The sequence below is a fragment of the Oryx dammah genome, unplaced genomic scaffold (genome assembly GCF_014754425.2).
Source record: "Oryx dammah isolate SB20612 unplaced genomic scaffold, SCBI_Odam_1.1 HiC_scaffold_2, whole genome shotgun sequence".
Lineage (NCBI taxonomy): Eukaryota > Metazoa > Chordata > Mammalia > Artiodactyla > Bovidae > Oryx > Oryx dammah.
The window spans coordinates 25,005,946-25,028,907 of record NW_024070186.1 but is presented as its reverse complement, the minus strand read 5'-3'; the positions used below and the strand labels follow the sequence as shown (position 1 = coordinate 25,028,907).

General features: G+C 39.3%; 2 protein-coding genes across 5 annotated transcripts in view; one reads left to right on the top strand and one right to left on the bottom strand.

Moving 5' to 3' along the window:
* NCK1 (NCK adaptor protein 1) overlaps positions 1 to 22,962 on the bottom strand; it is a 77,454-nt gene that overhangs the window by 45,127 nt on the left and 9,365 nt on the right. The window lies entirely within an intron of this gene.
* LOC120857623 (elongin-C) lies at positions 11,037 to 11,561 on the top strand. The gene has a single exon (XM_040233271.1). The coding sequence runs from the start codon at positions 11,178 to 11,180 to the stop codon at positions 11,514 to 11,516; it is 339 nt and encodes a 112-aa protein (XP_040089205.1). The 5' UTR covers positions 11,037 to 11,177; the 3' UTR covers positions 11,517 to 11,561.

Below are 22,962 nucleotides of genomic sequence, written 5' to 3'. Positions count from 1 at the left end.
TACATGTAAGTCAAATCACTATGTTGTATACCTTAAATTTACATAGCACTCAATTTCAATTATATTTCAATAAAACCAGGAGGAAAGTTTAGGATGGTAAATTTTGTATTATATGTATTTTACTACAATATTAAAAATTTGGGGGGGAAGGTATATATTGGGTTGGCCAGAAAGTTCATTCAGGTTTTTCTGTAAAACATTGTGGAAAAACCAAACAAACTTTCTGGTCAACTCAATAGATTTAAACTTCCTAGGTCCATGTTTCCCTTTTTAACCGTTTTCTGTTTAATTATTAAATTGTAAATGACCTAGTCTCCGTGCTACAGCCACAGAAATCTGAGCTTTAAAGTCCCCTACTCAAAATCCTTCAATGGTTCCTCCTAGCCCTCAGAATAAAACCACCTTCATATAAACCTATCTTTCCATATTCTCACCTATGCTCCATCATAAAGATCCATGTTCTGCTCCCCCAATCTGGCATCCTTTAAAGATGTTTGTCTCTGCATTGCTCCTTCTTTGGAACCTAAATTCAAGAGTCATTTCTCTTACCATCAGGTAAGGCTGATTTAGGTGCCTCTCCACTGTGCTCCCAGATGGCACAGTGGGAATCTGCCTGCCAATGCAGGACACAGGTTCAATCCTTGGGCTGGGAAGATTCCTTGGAGCAGGAAATGGCAACCCACTCCAGTATTCTTGTCTGGAAAATTCCATGGAGACAGAGGCCTAGTGGGCTATAGCCTGATAGCTTACGGTGAACGGTGTCAGATTCGTGATCTCCAAAGAAGATTTAACTTCGGGACCAGGGACCAGGGACCAGGCTTGATCACTCTGCTTTTGTATAGCAGAGTTTTATTAAAGTATAAATAGGGACAGAGAAAGCTCCTGACATAAGACATCAGAAGGGGGATGGAAAGTGCTGCCTCTTGCTAGTTTTAGCAAGCTGTTTCATGTCTGTTAGAAAGCCATTCATCAGATAAGAGAGACACCTCAAGGCTGACAGAGTTTCACCAGGCCACTCTCCCACAATATGCATTTTTGAGATAGGATGGCATGAGGTGTATCATCCCCCAGCCATAAAACAATTGATATGAATACTGGTTGTTTGAGCTATTGTTAGCCCAAGGCTTGAGAAAAGAAAAAGTCAGTCTTAGGTGGAACCATTTTGAAGAAAGGCAAATTCCAAAGCAAATACATAGTTTCATTAACACAGTTTAAGAAAAACATTTCCATAGAGAACCTCCTTTTAATTTTGTATGGAGAAGGAAAAAAAAAAATCTGACACTTGGAGTTTGTTTCCTCCTGCCGCTTAAGGGAGAGATAAAAAATGTCTGACGCTTGCAGCCTATTTCCTCCGTTTGGAGACCCCTGGGCCTTCCTGCCTGTTACCCTCTGAAGTCCATGGGGATTGCAAAAATTTGGACACGACTGAGCATGCACACCAGGCAGGCCACTGTGCTCTTGCACCACTTTTTATTTATTAAGGCAATGAGCGTCCTGTCACTGAAACAGGCTGCTTAAATAGTATCTCCCCACCCAGCAAGTTCTTAGATGAACTATATGAAGTCTCATTTCACTTTGTATTCTTGGCACCTTAACAGAATACCATGTGTATGATAATTAAATTTACAGATTCAACATCATAACTTTAAGCTTCCTTCATATGGTATTCCATTCCTCAATACAAGTGCCCTTCCTCAGTCAGCAAACTCTTGAATATCCTTTATGATCTCATTTATGGTTTTCTTTTTTCATTATTTCTCCATACATCTCTGAGCAGAGTTAGTCAATCCCTTTACTATGCATCTACCTAACATCTTCTCTTTATATACTTATCCTGCTGCTGCTGCTGCTGCTGCTAGGTCGCTTCAGTCATGCCCAACTCTGTGCGACCCCAGAGATGGCAGCCCACCAGGCTCCCCCATCCCTGGGATTCTCCAGGCAAGAACACTGGAGTGGGTTGCCATTTCCTTCTCCAATGCATGAAAGTGAAAAGTGAAAGTGAAGTCGCTCAGTCATGTCCGACCCTCAGCGACCCCATGGACTGCAGCCTTCCAGGGTTCTCCGTCCATGGGATTTTCCAGGCAAGAGTACTAGAGTGGGGTGCCATTGCCTTCTCCTGAATCGGAAACAGTTCTTACAATTTCAGTACCTCCATATGGCAGGAACCATTAGTTGTCTGCCTTTTTATTTGTTTTCTTCTTCCTAAATAACAGAACTCCCCAACTGAGCTCAGCACATGGCAACCACAATAAAAAATATAATATAAATTTGGAGTTAGCTGTGACCATGTAAGTTTTACTCTCAAGTAGCAGGCAGTTGTAGTATGCCTCCCATAACAAGTAAGGCAACCCACCCCAATGTCTGGTTTTACTCAGTATCCTTAGCTCTGGTTTCCTGTATCAAGTGTGACTCTCAGCCTCTATGATCTTACAGGACATGATTTCAGGACCACCTCAACTATTTCCGTATCTAAATCCTGGCACAGCCAAGTCTTAAACCCCACTTTGCAAGTCTTACTTCTAATCTACTACTTACTCCCACATATAAACTTATCTCATTTTTTCAAACAAGGCTTTACCTTTTAAAATTCTATTTTATCTATCATTGGTTTTATAGACCAGGCATATATTACCCATTCTAAAAATTTAGTCCAACCAATTATTAAAACTATATGGGTCCCTGCAGATACTAGTAAAGAAATGTAAGTATGGTAAAGCTATACAGGATATGCATGTACTTATCTTGTTATTAAAAAGAAACACATGCTAAATACAAAAACCTTATCAACTGTTTTTCTTTCCTCCCTTATTCCCTCCCTTCCCTTCTTTTGCAGTTTTGAAGGGCAAAAGCTTCCAAATCTACTTTCAGAAATACCACCACTACTGAGATAAAAACAGTATTTATCACTCTATCACCCAGTTCCCTAGCATATTAAATACACAAGGATCTAGTGGCTGAGGATGATGCCACATAAGGACTTGGTATCTGAGGCAATGAGGTCAACAGGTAATTCTATATTCCCACTTTGTTATAAACCGAGTTGTAAGTAGTATTCAGTTATTAACTCATCAAAAGACAGAAAAAGAGAAGTAAAAGTGGTAAACAAATCAATGAAAAAAATCAGTCTACTAGATGTAAATGTGTTTAGTTCATTTGTAAGAAGTTATCAAATTTGATATAAAAATAAAATACAAAATTCAACTAAAAGTTGTTTATAGGAGAAACAGGCTGAAAATAAATTTTAAAATATTTTGGCAAACACCAACACAGAAAAAAGATGCAGAAATCTTAATATCAGACAAAACAATATTACGACAACATTAATAGGTATGGAAAGGTATGATATACAGCAAAAGGAGTATAAATAAACAGGAATTCCCTGGCTGTCCAGTGGTTAGGATTCAGCACTTTCAGCACTGTCAGGGCCTGGGTTCAATCCCTGGGCAGGGAACTAAGGTTCACAAGCTGTGCAGGGTGGCAAAAAAAAAAAAGCATAAATAAACTAATAAAATGCATCAAAACTTTATTCATACATCACTCTTAAGTAAGGCAAAACTAATATAATTATAAGAAAAAAATCAATCTTCAACCACTGCATGAACTGCTAACTTACTTGTATTAAAAACTGATAAATCAGAGTAAGTATGTAGAATAGATCCACAAAATTAATAAGGTTAATCTAACGGTTATATAGAGAACTTTCCACTAAACAAAAATATAAGGATGTAATTATTTTCAAGTATACATGGAACTAAAAAACTGATTTACAGAGTCACAAAACACAAAATTTCAAAGAACTTATGTCTAAGATTACCTTCTCCGACCACAATATAATTTTGAAATCATCAATAAAACATCTTTTAAATGTTTTAAAACTTAAAAGTGGGACTCCAAGGGACTTCCCTGGTGGTCTAGTGGCTAAGACTCTGAGCCCCCAATGCAGGGGGCCCAGGTTCAATACTTGGTCAGGGAACTAGATCCCACATGCCACAACTAAAGACTCCGTATGACACAACAAAGGTCGAACATCCTTTGTGTTCCAACTAAGACCACATGCAGACAAATAAGTTTTTTTAACAGTGGACTCCTACACAAAAAATTTAAAAGAATATCAAAATAGAAATGATACAATAAGAATCAGGCAACAATAAAAGTATTACGCTATCCGAAGGTAGATCTCAGCTTATAGGTTTAATGCATTTATTACCCTAGTAAGACAAAATACACTTAATTAATACATTTTCAATCAAAAACTGTAAAAGAGAGCGTAAACCTAAAGAAAGCATAATGCATTAATCATGTTTTAAAATTTTCTGTATCTTTTAACAGGCTTCCCTGGTGGCTCAGTGGTAAAGAATCCCCTTCCAAAGCAGGAGATCCAAGTTTGATCCGTGTGGTTGGGAGGATCCCCCCAAGAAGGAAACGACAACCAATCCAGCATTCCTGCCTGGGAAAACCCATGGACAGAGGAGTCTGGCAGGCTACAGTCCGTGGGGTCACAGAAGAGCTGGACACAACTCAGTGACTAAACAACAACATATCTTTTAATGCTCTGATATGGCAGAGCCTTTAGGACCCAGCCTTTTGGACTTCCCTGGTGGCTCAGAAGGTAAAAGCGTCTGCCTACAATGGGGGAGGACCCAAGTTCGATCCCTGGGTCGGGAAGATCCTCTAGGGAAGGAAATGGCAACCCACTCCAGTACCCTTGCCTGTAAAATCCCATGGACGGAGGAGCCTGGTAGGCTACAGTCCATGGGGTCGCAAAGAATCGGACACGACTGAGCAAATTCGCTTTCGCTTTTTCACTTTAGGACCCAGGGAAGGGCTGGCCATCCAAGGACTACCTGCATAATCTCTAGAGATAGCAAATAAACCCAGAAGCACATCTTTGATGTACAACACTGAACCCAGAGCCCATATCCCCAACCATTTCCATCAAAAGAATCCTCTCATATTCCAAGCCAGTATTCTCCCTGCCCTAAATCACTCCAGGGCCACTGTGAGAAACAACTGAAGTCCACCCCTATCATCTGGAGTTATAAATTATTCAAACTATCCAGTTCCAAACTTGCTCAAGTTTGCCTACCCTGCTTCATCCATGCTTTCTCACAGAAACCACAATAAAGGCTCCATACAGCACTACCATCCTATGGCTTAACAATGTTTGCTTCACCAAAATGCGATCCCTCTTAACATCACCTCAAACCAAAAGACCTGCTTAATAGTGAAGAAAAATAGTATTAATAATAAGCATCCACTGCTCTTAGCACATGTCGCATCATCAGGAAATTACCAGATTAACAAAACAACGGAATGGCATGTTACTCAGCTGAACAGCCACCCTGCTAGTCACTGAACCGGTGACTATGGTGTCACATCTCTATTATCCAGAATATGGATGTGTCCTCAGTCACTCATTCGTGTCCCCAGTCTCCTTGCCCATGGAATTTCCTGGGCAGGAATACTGGAGCAGGTTGCCATTTCCTACCCCAGGGGATCTTCCCAAGACAGGGATCGAACCCACATCTCTTGAATCTATTGTACTGGCAGGCAGATTCTTAAAAGAATGCACAAGCCCAGAAACCAAAAGTAAAAGCTGGACTCTTTTTCACCATCAATCTCAGTAACTCACTTGTGGAATCTGGATTTCCCATACCCACAATTTAAAAGCTCTCTGTACTAGAATTTCTGAGGGTAATACTTTTACCAGAAGATACAATAAGGGTTCCACTGAGCCTAAAAGCTACAACCATGGAAATCAAAGAAAGAGCAGCTTCTAGAGGAGGAAAGCAAGAAGCACCTTCTTGATGCAGGGCCTTTGCACATGTGTTATCAGATGGAATGTTCTTATCTACCTTACTTAATTTCAACTTATCCATCCAATCTCCAAGTAAGTGGAATTCCCTTAGAGAGACCATCCCCAACTCCTGAATGTTAGGCCTAGTCTCTCTCTCCTTTTATATGCGCTCATGGTCCTGAAAATTTTCTACATAACTGTTATCACAATCATGTTGGCTGAAATGTGACTAATGCAAATATAACTGTACTAACTGAAATGTAATTAGATGAACTGGCATTTTTTAAAAAAGCTACAACCACTACTTGGGCACTGTGGGCTCATGTTGATAGAATAGCAGACAAAGAAAGGAATAAAATATACTAGCTGTGACAACGGACTCTGAATATCATTAGGAGTTGTACACAACAGAGGTAGGAAGCAGTCTGTCTGAAACCTTTTTCCATGCTTGGTACTAACAAAGGAAACAGGAAATCGAAGCAACCATGGCCCAAAAAGGGTAAGACCATGAAGGGCTCAAGTCCCTCAGGTTTGGAAGGGAAGGGACTTGAGATCACAAGCCACCTACAGCAGCTGAACTGCTGGCCAGCATAAGGAAAATCTAGAATGGGTGGTGGAAGAGGAAAATGACTGAATATTAATCCTTGCTTCAAGACCAGCTGCAGCAGCCAGTACCAACAGCATGCATCAACAGCCCTTTGTAAATTTCTGTTGAGAGTGCAGTGACTCAGTAAAGGATTGGAATCAACGCATGGTCCAAATAGATCTGCAGCGCTTCCTGGTAGCTCAGTGGTGTGAAGAATCCATCTGCCGGGAGACAGGTTCGATACCTGGGGTCAGGAAGATCCCGAAGAAGGAAATGGCAACCCACTCCAGTACTCTTGGTCTGGGAATCCTATGGATAGAGGAGCCTGGCGGGCTACAGTCTATCAGGGGGCAAAGAGATGGACACAACTCAGCAACTGAACAACAATCAGATCTGAGCAGAGCAAGAGGGACATTTATGGTAATTTGTTACACAGAGAGAACCTAAAACAGCCAGAATTGAAGGTGAGGCTGGAAGCAAGGTATAGAGTCTATCAGAAAAATTTTCATCTTCATGCGGTCCAATTCCCCTTTGATTCTAACTGTATTAAGTTTCCTAATGCCATGTTAACAAACTGCCTAACATTTAGTGGCTTAAAACAATACTAATTTAACTTAAAGTTCTAGAGATAAGTCCAAAATAAGTTTTACAGAGCTGAAATCAAAGTCTACATTTCTTCAAAAGGTTCAAGGGGAAAATGCACTCCTGTCCATTTCAGCTTCTAGAAGCTCCCCATATTCCTTGGCTCCTAGCCAGATCATTGTGATGACCTCTGTCTCCACTGTCATACTTATTTTTTTAAACCAAACAGTCAAGTTTATTGAAAATCTTCAAAATATTTACTCAATGTTAATTCTAAAATGTTTCACCTTTATATAATTCTTATTTCACCTTTCTTTTATATTTTACTTTTTTTTCCTCTTTTTTCTTTCTAAAACTGACTCCTACTTCCTCTTATAAGGTTCCTTGTGATTACACTGGGCTCACCCAGATAATCCAGAAAACTCAACCTATCTCCAGAGTTCCTTCTGCCATGCAATGTAACATATTCACAGGTTTAGAAGATTAGGATGTATATCTTTGGGAGACCATTATTCTGCCTACCACACTAGGCATAAGCCAAGGCTAATAGTTACAGGTAGGTTCTGACTTACTTCCCCCACAATATTCACTGTGATTCATTTTCTTTGTGTCCCGAGGCTTCTTTAAAGCCATGAAGTGAGACACCACTTAGCAGGCTCCTGTGTGCAGCCCTAAAACAGGGCTCCCCACTGAGGCAACTGTCTACTGGTGGAGAACAAGGACAGATGGTGTGATACAGTTCACTCCTGACCATCCCTGAATCGACAAATTGAGAAGCATCAAGATCCTCAGAAGTTCCCCCTGGGATTGAGTCCTAATTGTCACAGCACTTAATAATTCAATAACACACTCTTATATCACCTTTTATTTCATTCACCTTGGTCCTTTGCTCTTGTTCCCTAAGATCATCTGGCAAATACATTACCTACACGCAACTCTGCTTTTAGATTGTTCTAGGGGAGAGGATGAGGAAGAGACCCGGTTAAGGCGGTCAGTCAGGTATAGTTTTAGACACAGAAACGGGAAACAAAAACTATGGATAAAGGAGGGTGTCAAGTGTTGAGATTACCACTGTCTAATTTAGACTCAAATTTCTTAATTTCTCTGTTTTATCACCTGTAAATGAATGATTTGTCTTCCATGATTCTCCATAATTCCTTTCAGCTTGAAACTTTTATGATACAACAAACAATGCTATGGAATGGTGAAAGGGGACAGTAGATAGGCAGAACTGAGAAATTATACCAAAGAGGCCAGCCTAGAAAATATTGAAACAAGCCAGTCAGAAGGTAATATAGTGTGAATTCAAGAAGCCATGGAGAAATTAGAACCCTCATACATAGCCACTTTGAAAATAGTTTTGTTATACCAAAGAGGCCAGCCTAGAAAATATTGAAACAAGCCAGTCAGAAGGTAATATAGTATGAATTCAAGAAGCCATGGAGAAATTAGAACCCTTATACATAGCCACTTTGAAAATAGTTTTGACAGCTACGTAAAAAGCTAAAAGCTAAACATAGTTAGCAAATAACCCAAGAATTCCATTCCTAGTTACAAACCCCAATCTATATTCACATAAAATTTATACAATGAAGTTGAAGCCTTACCTTACACTATATACACAAAACAAAAGAACCCCAAATGGATCAAAGACCTAAATGGAAGAACTAAAACCATAAAACCCTTAGAAGAAAACAGGATGAAAGCTTCACAATATTAGACATGGCAACAATTTCTTGGATCTAATACCTAAAGCACAGGCAACACAAGAAAAAGTCGACAAACTGGACTTTAACAAAACTAAATTCTTTTGAGCATCAAAGGAATCCATCCTGGCATGGGAGATAATATTTGCAAGTCACATATCTGATAAGGAACTGATATCCAGAATATATAAAGAACTCTTACAACTGAATAACAACAACAACAAAAAAACCAACCCAATTTAAAAATGTGCAAAGAATCTGAATAGACACTTCTCTAAAGAATATATACAAATGCCAACAAACACAAGAAAAGAAGCTCAACATCACTAATCATTAGGAAAATGCAAATCAAATAAAATCTGGCACTGGCTTAAAACTCAACATTCAAAAAATTAAGATCATAGCATCAGGTCCCATCACTTGATGGCAAATAAATGGGGGAAAAATATAAACAGTGGCAGGTACTATTTTCTTCGGTTCTAAAACCACTGCAGACAGTGACTGCAACCATGAAATTAAAAGATGCTTGCTCCTTGAGAGAAAAGCTATGACAAACCTAGACAGCCTAATAAAAAGCAGAGACATCACCTTGCCAACAAAGGTCCATACAGTCAAAGCTATGGTTTTTCCAGGAGTCATGTACAGATGGGAGAGTTGTACCATAAAGAACGCTGAGTGCCGAAGAACTGATGCTTTTGAACTGTGGTGCTAGTGAAGACTCTTGAGAATCATGTGGACAGCAAGGAGATCAAACCAATCAATCTTAAAGGAAATCAACCCTGAATATTCATTGGAAGGTCTGATGCTGAAGCTGAAGCTCCAATACTTTGGCCACTTGATGCGAAGAGCTGACTCTTTGGAAAAGCCCTTGATGCTGGGAAAGACCAAGGGCAGGAGGAGAAGGGGCAACAGACTCTGGGACACAGTAAAGGACAGGGAAGCCCAGTGTGCTGCAGTCCATTGGGTCACAAAGAGTCATATATAACTTAGTGACGAACGAGATACCACTACCCCACATTCGTTAGGATGCTAATCCTATCAAAAAATAGAAAATAACAAGTACTGGGGAAGACATGGAGAATTTATAACCCTTGTGCATTACTGGTAGGAAAGTGAAATGGTACAGCCACTGCAGAAAAGTTTGGGGTCCCTTAAAAATTGAAAATATAATCAAACAACTCTACTTCTCGGGATACGCTCAAAAGAAATAATAGCATAATCCTGAATAGATATTTGTACACACATATTCACATAGCACTACTCACAATAACCAAAAAGTGGAAGCTACCAGGGGCCATGAACAGATGAATGGGTAAATAAAATATGATATGTACAATCAATGGAATAATACCAGCCTTAAAAATGATGTGCTATAATGTGAAGACATTATGCTAAGTGAAATAAGCCAATCACAAAAGGAAACTGTAAATAAGGTCCCTAGGTCAAATACATAGACACAAAGTATGGTGATTATCAGGGGTAGGGGGAATGGGAGAATGAGAAGTTCAGTGTTTAATGGATACCGAGTTTCAGGTGAGGAAGATGAAAGAATTCTGCAACTAACTGGTGGTGATGGTCCCACAACACTTTGAATATACTTAAAGCCAAAGAACAATACTTAAAAATGGTTAGAATGGTAAATTCTCTGTTATGTATATTTTAACCACAATTTAAAAAATTCATACATGAATGTTCCTAAGTATTATCTAATAGTCAAAAGGGAGAAACAATCCAAATGTCCATCAACTGATGAAAAAGGATAAATCTGGTATATCCATACAATGGAATATTATTCAGTAATAAAAATAATAAAGTACTAATGAATTAATAAAGTACTAAATACGTTATAACATGGATGAACCTTAAAAACATTATGCTAAGGGAAGAAGCCAGCCACAAAGGACCACATATTTATTATATTATTCCATTTCTATGAAATGCCCAGAATGAACCAATCTAGAAACAGGAAGTAGAGTAATGGAGGGCTGGGGGTGGGGCTGTTCAGAGGGTGGCAACAGCAGTGGGGTTTCCTTTCAGGGGTGGTATAAACGTTCTATGTCTAACGGCTGCAAAACTGTGAAAGTCCTAAAAGCTACTGAATTGGACACTTTATCTCAAGGTATTTTTTTGATTTCCTCTTTGATTTCATTGGTGACCCATTGGTTTTTTAGTAGCATGTTGTCAAGTCTCCATGTAATCATTTTTTTTGTCATTTCTCTTTCTGTGGTTGATTTCAGAATGGTATACTTTAAATAGGTGAACTGTATGTATGGGAACTATATCTCAGTAAGCTTTTTTTTTTTTTTTTTTAATGTCAACAGGGCCCAGGGACTGACTGGGACTGTAAAATGAAGCAAAGGGAGGCAGCTGGGGGTGGGGGGGGCGGCCGTGGTGTAGGGGCTGTAGCTGTGCGCGGAGACCGGCTGCGGTGGCTGCGGTTGTTGCGGAGCTGACTAGAAACTACTAAAGTTCCTGTGGACGCAAAGTAGAATTTCATAAGAGCATAATGGATGGAGAAGAGAAAACCTATGGTGGCTGTGAGGGCCCTGATGCCATGTATGTCAAATTGATATCTTCAGATGGTCATGAGTTTATTGTAAAGAGAGAACATGCACTAACATCAGGAACAATAAAAGCCATGTTGAGTGGCCCAGGTCAGTTTGCTGAGAATGAAACTAACGAAGTCAATTTTAGAGAGATCCCTTCACATGTGCTATCGAAAGTATGCATGTATTTTACCTACAAGGTTCGCTACACTAACAGCTCCACGGAGATTCCTGAATTCCCAATTGCACCTGAAATTGCACTGGAACTGCTGATGGCTGCGAACTTCCTAGATTGTTAAATAAAATAAATTATAATAAACTGTTAACTCTTTTTCAGTATTTAATACCTGTAGTTCAGTTAGTAATTTTTTCATATATAGCATGTTGCCTGTGTGCAGTTGAACTTTAAAGTTCATTGCAAAGCAGATTATCTTCTGTTCTTTTGCATAGCAATCACAGTTGAAGTTTGTTTGCTATATCAACAAATTAAGGACATTTTCACAAATTGAGAAATAAAGAAATATACCAATTAAAAAAAAAAAAAAAACAAAAAAAAAATGAAGCAAAGGGATGAATAAAAGATTAACTACAAGAAAACAGAGACATCACAGCTTGAATTCTTGCTCTGACACTTATTAAGTGTGCGACCATATGCAAGTTACTTAAACTCTCTGTGCTTTGATAACATCTACTTACAGAGCCGTTGTGAAGATTAAACAAAGTAATATGTAAAACAGTACAGTGCCTGCTACATAATCATCCTTTCCTGCCCTATCCTCCCACCTAACTTAATGATATCTGAATTTTATAAAGAAATTATGTCCATTCCATGTAGCAAATGACCTAAAAGTCATCAATTACATGCTACTGGCAACACAATTTTCAACTGCTAATTCACTGCAAGTTGAAACCTGAGGCAAAGCAAAAGATAACCTTTAGAAGCTCCATTCACCAATTATCTCTCAGCTTCCTTTTCTCTTCCCCTCCTTCACTTTATACAGGTCTTTCCTTGCCCCCGTGACTTTTTACCTTACCCTTTATTCCAAACTACTACTCTGACTTACAGATTGCTATTGATCATGAAAAGGCAACAATAATTTATTTTTTTCATAATAATACATGTGAAGATAAGAAAAGAAAAAAAGAGACACTGGTCAGGCAAACTATGGAACAATCAAACTTTTTTTTTTTGCTAACGCTGCCAAAAAACCCCTAAACAAAAAGACAATAATGAAAATGAATGCAGGAAAGCTCCCACACCTTTCCTCATAGGGCTCTCTTACTTGATTATCTGGAGACAGAATCTTGTAGTAGCTACATAAAAGGAATTTTGTTACACTACCTCTAACTAAGTTCCACTACCAAAAGTCAAGTGCTCTTTGAAGTTAATACAATTTGACATATTAAACTACATTTCCACTTTAAATATACCTTCATTAATTTCAATGTTAAATAAGAATTTAATCTCAACCCAGTTTAAAGGACAATGCCTTTCAAAGAAGCACCTGCATTATAAATGCATCTGGAGTAAGAGTCAGTAAAAGGATGTGGTTAGGAAGCATGAACAGGTGAACTGTCACTGTACTGCTATGATTCTGCATACTTTCAGGTCAGAAAATTCCTACTAAACACACTTCAAAATAAATTCATAAATGTTATCTACAACATTTAAAAAGAATGTATATCTAAAGAAAAGATGCTACAGCAAACCAAGAAGTCTTTTCTTCCTCTACAAACCACTTAATGTCTCCTTGATGCTTAATTGTATTGTCTTATTGAATTTCACTTCAAAACGTTTACTGGGCACTTAAGGAAAAGAGCAAGTACACTAAGTGCTTTTAATATAATATGTTAATAATCCCCACAGTGACCTTATGAAGCAGACATTAATATTGCCATCACAAGGAATAGCCACACCAGCAGCAGTCAAGTTAAACTTCCTTCTTTCCTGAAATGCCTTGGCTTCCTTAACCCTGTATTATGTTGGTTCTCCTCCTCCCTCTCTACCTACTCCTGATCTCCATATCTGGCTTCTCTTTTTTTCCTTCTCCCTTTGCTCTTATCAGTATATACACTCTCAGTAGATCATCCATTTTCACGGCTTCATCTTACCACCTTAGTCAACTGACTCCCAGATCTAAAATCTCAATGGTGTGCTCTAATCCAAGCCACTGTTCCTCAATATTTCTACATGAAAGTCTTGCTATCACGTCAAACTCAACAGTATCAATCCCAATTCATCATTAACTCCAAAATGCCAACTCTTCTATCCTCTTTGTGCTGAGTCATGTCCAACTCTTTGCCACCCCATGGACTGTAGCCCACCAGGCTCCTCTATCCTCTTTACTCATCTGTAAATTACAAACCATTATCATTCTCTTTACCCAGACTCCCCACTTTAGTTACAGAGCAATTTGCATTCATTTTTCCTTTCTTGTCCATCCTTTTCTGTTCCATTGGCACTGCCACCACTAAAACCCAAGCCCTCAGCAATTCACCTCAACTACCATTAGAAGTGTTCGTTATAATTAATTCACTCCAACCTCTCCATTTCAGTCTGTTCAGTATAATGGTCATTCATTCATACAACACATTCACGGAATGACTAGAGTGTGCTAAGCATTGGCTAGGTATTGCAGGGGTATAAAAGTGAGAAAGACATCTCTTGCTTTACTTAAAGCAAACAAATTTTTTTCAAATAAAATTAAGGATTGTGGTAAATGCTGTACAGATATAAACATAGTGTTGTCCTAAAAGAGAGAATAGGAGAGCTATTTTCGTTTGGGATTTTAGTTAGAAATGGATTTTAAGCTGATAACGAAGATGAAAATGAGAAACTTATCTAAATATTTAGAGTGCTTCAAGCAAAGAAAACTGCAACACACACAGGTTCCAGTAGGAAAAATGTTTGGCGTGTTGTGGAAAATGACCTATTCTAATATAACTTGAGAATAATAAGGGGGAAGTGGTACAAAATAAGGTTGGAACAGATATAAGCTAATTTTATTCTATGGGTAATAAAGTTATTAAAGGGTTTTAATCAGGGGCTGTGCTGTGCTGTACTCAGTTATGTCTGACTCTGCAACCCCATGGACTGCAGCCCACCAGGCTCCTCTGTCCATGGGATTTTCCAGGCAAGAATACTGGAGTAGGTTGCCAATTCCTACGCTAGGAGATCTTCCAGGCTCAGGGATTGAACCGGCATTTCCTGTACTGGCGAATCCTTTACCACTGAGCCACCTGGGAAGCCCTTAATCGGGGGAGTTCTAACCTAATACACACTGTGGCAGAGACTGCCAGAGCTATTGCTCGTGAATATCTATGTTTTCTCATTAGTATAACTGCTATACAACATTTCTCAGCAGCCTCTATAGTTAGACAGAGTCATGGGACTCAGTTCTGACCAATGAAATGTGGGTGAAAGTGATATATGCCACTTTCTAAGCAGACCCCAGAATCTTCCTCCATACTTGCTTCCCTTTTCAAGACCATCTCAAAAGCTACATTGTCATGTGACAGTGATAACTTAAAAAGACAGAGGAGCCTACGCCTCTGAATTACCGCATAGAGTAGAGGTAGCCCCACTCCTCCTCTATTCACATAGGGGCTTCCCTAGCGGCTCAGTGGTAGGTAGAGAAGTCGCCTGCCAATGCAGGAAATGTGGGTTTGAGTCTTTGGTCGGGAAGATCCCCTGAAGAAGGAAATGGCAACCCATTCCAGTATTCTTGCCTGGGAAATCCCATGGACAGAGGAGCCTGATGGGCTACAGTCCATGGGGTCACAAAAGAGTCAGATATGATTTAGTAACAACGCCTCCAAAACACATATACAGTAGACTGACGTGAAGTAATATAAACTTCCATCATGGTAAGCCACTTAAGATTTGTTGCTTAATAGAGCTGAGAAGGCAATGGCTCCCTACTCCAGTACTCTTGCCTGGAAAATCCCATGGACGGAGGAGCCTGGTGGGCTGCATGTTTCATGATATTATAAAAAGATTACATTTTAAATTCTAGGTTTATACTCCCATTTTCCTTTTTAAATTCATTTCATTACTAGATGTAAAATTCTATTGACAATGGCTTTGTGAGAAGTAATTGCTTATGTTAACCCACATGTACATAGGCTTGTCTTTTACAAGGAGTAACATGTTTGAACCTTTTAATAGTTATTCAGTTTCTAAATATTTAATGATTCAAAAAGATACATGCACCCCCATGTTGCATTGCAGCAATATTTACAATAGCCAGGACAAGGAAGTAACCTAGATGTCTGTCAACATATGAATGGGTAAAGAAGTTATGGCATATATACACAATAGAATATTACTCAGCCATAAAAAGGAACGAAACTGTGCCATTTGCAGAGATGAGGATGGACCTGGAGACTGTCATACAGAGTGAAGTAAGTCAGAAAGAGAAAAACAAATATCATATAGTGTCACTTTTATGTGGAATCTAGAAAAATGGAAGAGATGAATTTATCTGTAAAGCAGAAACAGAGGCACCAATGTAGAAAACAAACGTATGGATATCAAGGAGGTGACGGAGAAGGCAATGGCACCCCACTCCAGTACTCTTGCCTGGAAAATGCCATGGGTGGAGAAGCCTGGTGGGCTGCAGTCCATGGGGTCGAAAAGAGTCGGACACGACTGAGCGACTTCACTTTCACTTTTCACTTTCCTGCATTGGAGAAGGAAATGGCAACCCACTCCAGTGTTCTTGCCTGGAGAATCCCAGGGATGGTGGAGCCTGGTGGGCTGCCATCTCTGGGGTCGCACAGAATCTGACACGAATGAAGCGACTTAGCAGCAGCAGCAGCAGCAGAGCTGTTAGCATGTCACGATTAATACAGAAATCTTAAAAATCATCCTTTGACTACTGGTAAAGAATTAGTTAAAGGAAAAAATAAAACAGTAGAAATATAAACTGGTAAAGAATTAGTTAAAGGAAAAAATAAAACAGAAGAAATATAAACTAGTCCATCAGACTAGTTAAGACTCAACAACAAAAATTTTAAATACTTATACAGACATTTCTCTAAAGATAAAAGAAGAAGGGAGAGACAGAGGATGAGATGGTTAAATAGCATCACTGACTCAATGGATATGAATTTGAAAAAACTCAGGAAGAGAGTGAAGGACAGAGGAGCCTGGCATGCTGCAGTGCAGGGCATGGGGTCACAAAGAGTCGACAGGACTTAGCGACTTAACGACAACAGCTACATATATACAAATGACCAACAAGCACATAAAAAGGTGCTCAACATCATGAATCATTAGGAAAACAACACTCAAAACCACAGTGAGATATCACCTCATATCCATTAGGAGAGCTACTATCAAGAAAAGAGTGAAGGAAGGGAGGGAGGAATCATAGTTCCTCAAAAGGAAGTATCGCAGTTCCTCAAAAAAATCAGAATTATCATGTGGTCTAGCAATTTCTGAAAAGAGACTTGAACAGGCATTTGTACCTTTATGTTCATAGCAGCATTACTCATAATAGCCGAAAGTGGAAGCAAACTAAGTGTCCATCAACAGATGGATAAACAATATGTGGTATATATATACAATGGAATATTATCAGCCTTAAAAAGGAAGAAAATTTTGCACATGAAGACTATGCTAAGTGAAATAATGCAGCCATAAAAAGACAAATGCCAGTGATTCCACCTACATGAAGTATCCAGAGCAAACAAACAGAAACAAAAAGAACCAGAAAGGGGAATTGTGGGTGCCAGACATTGGGGGAATGGGAGAATGGCAAGTTGTTTAGTGATGGCAGTGTTTGTTTTTGCAAGGCAGGAAAGTTCTGGAGATTGGTTGCACACCAATGTGAAAATACTTAACAATACTGAACTATTTACACTTAAAACTGGTTAGAAAGGTAAATTTTATGTTATGTGCATTTTACCACAATTTTTTAAAAAGACATGAATCATTACATGGCATACCTGAAGCTAATGTTAATCATATCTCAAATACTGACAAGAGTCCAAGTGAAATGATGACGGTGGCTTGGTAGCCTGGACGTGAATGTTATGGTGACGGTGTAGATAGAGCACAGAACAATTCAAGATGTATCTGGAGTTCCAAGAGACAGGAGGGACTAGAAGTATGGGAAGTAAAGAAAGCAAGCTCCTGCGTGAATGGCAATACCACTTAATGAAATGAGAAACACTGAGGAGTGGACTACTGGAGGAAAGAAGGGAAAGGGTGCAGTTTAAGAGTGAGAAATCAAGAATTTTTTTTGATTGTTTTAAGTTCAAAATCTCTAAAATATACAAGCGGCAATATAAAGGAAAAAGTTTGATATATGTGGCATACTGTATTTTCCAAAAATGGTTGAAACAGTATCTTCAATACTGCATGACTCTGTATGATTTAGACACCGCCTCTGCATGGAGGGAAGTGAGGAGGAGACAGTCAGTTTCCGTAGCCTTGAACGCTGGCATGTTTATTACTATGCATAAGTGAAGCTCCCCGACTTCCAAGGCTGTCATAATAAAAACTGTCACAGCTTCTGCTGGACTCTCTAAAAATGCCTGTTCTTGGAGCACAGCCATCATGCTATGATGAAGCCCAAGCAGCCCTAGGCAGATATCTATAGGAGCGGAAACAAGGTCCCCAACCCACAGCCAGCCACAGAACCCTCAATCAACTATTAACAATTTGTCAGCAACATGAGTAAGTCACCTTTATATGATACCTCATGGAACAGATACAAGCCATCTCTACCCAAGTCCTGCCTAAACATGGACCTATGAACAAAATAAAATGATCATTGGTTTAAACCACTCAGTTTTGGCGTGGCTTCTACAAAGTAATAGATAATAATCTATGACTCTGGACCTTGGAGCAGAGGTCTTGCACAGAGACATAAATTTGTGAATCAACCACATACCAATACTATGTATAATCACATGACACGATTAAACTAAGGGACAGTACGAGAGAAAAGTAATTCCAGAATGAAGGTCTAAACTCCAGCTCTTAAAATGAAGCTCTTAGGCTTCAACTAAGTAAGCAAAAGACATCACTAAATCAACTTCACACTCTTTGCCAATTGCCTATATTAAGAGATACAGACACAAGGTATTCTAATAGTTTCATTGTCATAAAACCACAAGGGCCTTTTCACCTATTCAAATCCAGACTCCGTGCTCTTTCACTTAGCAATCAGTTAGCATTAAGGGAAGAGAAGGCAATGGCACCCCACTCCAGTACTGCTGCCTGGAAAATCCCATAGACAGAGGAGCCTGGTGGGCTGCAGTCCATGGGGTCGCTAAGAGACACGACTGAGCAACTTCACTTTCACTTTTCACTTTCATGCATTGGAGAAGAAAACGGCAATTCACTCCAGTGTTTTTCCCTGGAGAATCCCAGGGATGGGAGAGCCTGGTGGGCTGCCATCTATGGGGTCGCACAGAGTCAGACAAGACTAAAACGACTTAGCAGCAGCAGCATGAAGGGAATCCTCTTTATTACCTTAAGGATGCCACTTGTCCCTTTAGAATTCTATTCCCTGCTTCCATATTGCTCCCCTTCTCCTCTCATTGACATTTACTCCTTCTTTTTGGTGGGTGGAGCAAATCACACAATAGCATTAGTGAGGAAGAGAAATATTTGGAAACCTTGCATGACTTAAAATGTCTACATTTTATACTTGTGTGTAATAATTTGGCTGGGTAAAGAATTCTAGCTTGGAAATCATTTTCCTCCAGAATTTGAGGGCATTGCTCAGTCTTCCGGCTTGAGAGGTTGCAGTTGAGAATACTCAATCTCTGAAGTTGAAAGACCCATTTCTCCCCCTCTGGAAGTTTATCGATATTCTTTGGCCCATGTATTCCAAACTTCTACAATAACATATTTCAGTGTCTGTTAGTTAGTAAGCTATTGTCCCAGAGTTCAAACCTACTCTTCACTGCTCTGTAGGGGCTGGAACCCTGCAAACCACATTTCTTTGCTAGCTGGCTTCCTGTTAGACTCTGCCCAAGGGGACACTAGCAAGACACTGGAAGACTGAAGGAAGAAACAGAGAGATACTCCTTCAGCTCAGTATCAATGGTCAGCCTTCACTCTGGCAATAGCAATTATTCTAGTATCAGCAACTGGTTTTCGGTTAACAACTTTTGTTTCTCCCACCTTTTCCAGACCAGCCTCATCAAGTCTCCTAAAATACTTTTATTTCCAGAGCATACAGCAACTTCTTAGACTTTTGAGTTCCAGTGCCTCAGGGACATTCTTCAGGATTTCTTTTAATTCCAATCTCTTCTCTTTGTTCTCCTAAACCTAAAGGTGGGCTAGAAATTACTTCCTACAGTTACTTTGTGATACCTGAAAGTTCCCTTATTGCCTTTTCAGTCCTCTAATTACCTAGTCTATTAGTTTCTGAGAGCTGCTGTAACAAAGTAACACAAACTAGATTGGATTCCAATAGAAATACTTCTCAAAGTTGTAGAGGTCACAAGTCTAAACTCAAAAGTATTGGCCATGCTCTGTCTCAATGTACTAATAATCTGTTTCAGGACTCTCTCCTAGCTTCTACAAGGCAGGCATTCCTTGGCTTGTAAATAGCCATCTTCCCTCTATGCATACCTGTGTCCAGATTTATGTCTAAATTTCCCAAATATTTTTAAAGAACACCAGTTGGGACTTTCTTGGTAGTCCAGCAGTCCAAAGTCCACTGGAAGACTTTGCCTTCCAGTGTAGGGATGCTGGTTCGATCCATGGTCAGGGAACTAAGATTCCACATGCTTTGCAGCCAAAAAACCAAAACTTAAAATGTAAGCAATATTGTAACAAGTTAAAATAGTCCAAAAAAATCTTAACACCAGTCATACTGGCTTAAAGGACACTCTATGACTTTACCTTCTTACTTTAACTTGATTACCTCTGAAAAGAATCTTTTCAAGGACAGACACATTCTGAGGTACTGCAGGTTGGACTTCAAATATCATTTTGCAGGGATACAACTTTACCCATTACATATGGCTAAATAGTTCTTTGTATTATAAAATTGTTATAAGTAGCATGGTCTTCATTTTCCTGACTAGACACTGATTCCAAGTACATTTATCTTTTTTATTCATTTTCCTTGAGTACTCAAAGGACCTTTCAATATGTAAAATAATGTTCCTGAACTCTCTGGGTTTTTTTTTTTTTAATATTTCATGAATATTTCTTCTCTACACTGTTTTTTTTACCAGCATTTTTGTTACCTGGAAGTTGATCTCCTGGACTGACTTTTGAATTGTATTGCTGTTTTCTTTTACACTGCTTTCCATCTTTTCCTCTACTTTACCCAAGGTCTACTCTAGGGCTTCCCTGGTGGCTCAGACAGTAAAGAATCCGCCTGCAATGAGGGAAAGTTGGGTTTAATCCCTATGTCAGGAAGATCCCCTGGAAGAGGGCATACAACCCACTCCAGTAGTCTTGCCTGGAGAATCCCCATGGACAGAGGAGCTGGACAGTCCATGGGGTCGCAAAGAGTCAGACTGACTGACTGACACTTGCACTTGCTTCTACTCTAACTTCTATTCTTCTAGGGTGTTTTCTTCTTGCTACTACCCTCTCATCTTCAAGAGCTTTTTTTTTTTTGCTCTGATTGCTCCAAATTCTTTTTTTCTATTTGGTCTCCTGTATTAAAAAAGCTTCTCTCATTAACCTGGTGATCCTTGATTTACTCATATTTAAAAGCTGGGCCCTAAAAACTGTGTACAATTTAAAGAGTTTTTCTTCTTGGTTCTACTGAGAATCATCCTCTAAGTCAGCGGTCCCTAAGCTTTTTAGCACCAGGGACTGGTTTCATAGAAGACTATTTTTCCATGGATCAGGTGTAGTTTCAGGACTGTTTAAGTGTATTACATATATTGTGCACTTTATTCCTATTATTATTACATCAGCTTCACCGCAAAACATCAAACATTAGATCCTGGAGGCTTGGGATCCCTGCTCTAAGTTCCTACTTGACTGTCAAGATTCTGGGCCCCAAGAGAAGAGACTTCAATACGGTTCTAACACTGAGCACATTTACATGATCCAAGTGTTCTCTGTAGGACACCTGGTCTTCAATTATATCTAGTAAGTATCTATCCCTCTCTCAGAGACACTGCATTTTACCCACTGTAGAGAATAAACCTTCAGTCTTCTGCTGAGGTAGTAAAGAGGGCAGTCACTTAGCTAAAAGTGACAAAAATATCTAAGCTCATGCTGCTTTTTTTAATAAGAGCTTACTGAGATATAACTCAAATACTATATAAGTGATCAAGTTAGAGCACACAATTCAATGATTTTGGTATATTCAGTTGTATAATCATCACAATTTTAGAACATTTTCATTATACCAAAAAGAAATCTGTACCCTTGAGCAGTCATTTCCCATCTCCCTCTTATCTCCCCAATTCCCAGTCCTAGGCCACCACTAATTTACTCCCTATCTCTATAGATCTGTATTTTCAAGACATTTCATACAAAATAGATTCACATAATATGTGGTCTTTTGTGACTGGCTTCTCTCACATAAACATATTGTTAAGGTTCATTCATGTTACAACATGTAGGAGTTCCTCACTACTTTTATTATAATATCATTTTATTTACCATTTATCAGGTAATGGACACTTGGGCTGTTTCTACTTTTTAGGCTATTAGAATGACTGAGCTGACTCCTTAAACAGGCTTTCAAACAATCCTATTTTTAGCACCACTCTAGCCTGCTTCTTCCACAAGAATACCTGATGCTGCAAATTCCTGAGCCTGAGGATTCTTCTCCATTTTCCCCACTTCCAGTTTAGGACTGAACATTTTTAAGTCTAAGTTGTTTCTTAGACCAACCTAGACAGCATATTAAAAAGCAGAGACACTACTTTGTCAACAAAGGTCGTCTAGTCAAGGCTATGGTTTTTCCAGTAGTCATGTATGGATGTGAGAATTGATGCTTTTGAACTGTGGTGTTGGAGAAGACTCTTGAGAGTCCCTTGGATGGCAAGGAGATCCAACCAGTCCATCCTAAAGGTGATCAGTCCTGGGTGTTCATTGGAAGGACTGATGTTGAAGCTGAAACTCCAATACTCTGGCCACCTGATGTGAAGAGCTGACTCAACTGAAAAGACCCTGATGCTGGGCAAGATTGAGGGCAGGAGGAGAAGCAAATGACAGAGGATGAGATGGTTGGATGGCATCACTGACTCAAGGGACATGGGTTTGGGTGGACTCCAGGAGTTGGTGATAAGACAGGGAGGCCTGGCGTGCTGCAGTTCATGGGGTCACAAAGAGTCAGACACGACTGAGCGACTGAACTGAAGATGTTTCTATCAGTCTGTTGCTTTCCAGCTTCCAAATTTCACTGCTTCTTCCATTTTACCTGTACAGTTCAAATCTATATATAAAAAAAAATTCTATATGATAATCTCGGTAGGCTTTGGAGGGGAGTAAAAGTTAATGTATCTTTACACAGAAGTCTTTGTATAATAATCTAAGAGTATGTAGTTGTTCTACTATTAATAATTACTCAAAGTTAACTCAGTTCAGTTCAGTTGCTCAGTCATGTCCGACTCTTTGTGACCCCATGGACTATATAGTCCATGGAATTCTTCAGGCCAGAATACTGGAGTAGGTAGCCTTTCCCTTCTCCAGGGGATCTTCCCAACACACGTAAAGTTACGCCAAAATATCCCAAATTGTACTTGTACATTTGTCTCTTTAGTTCTGCCAGTTTTTTAGCTACCAGGCTGGCAAAACTTAGA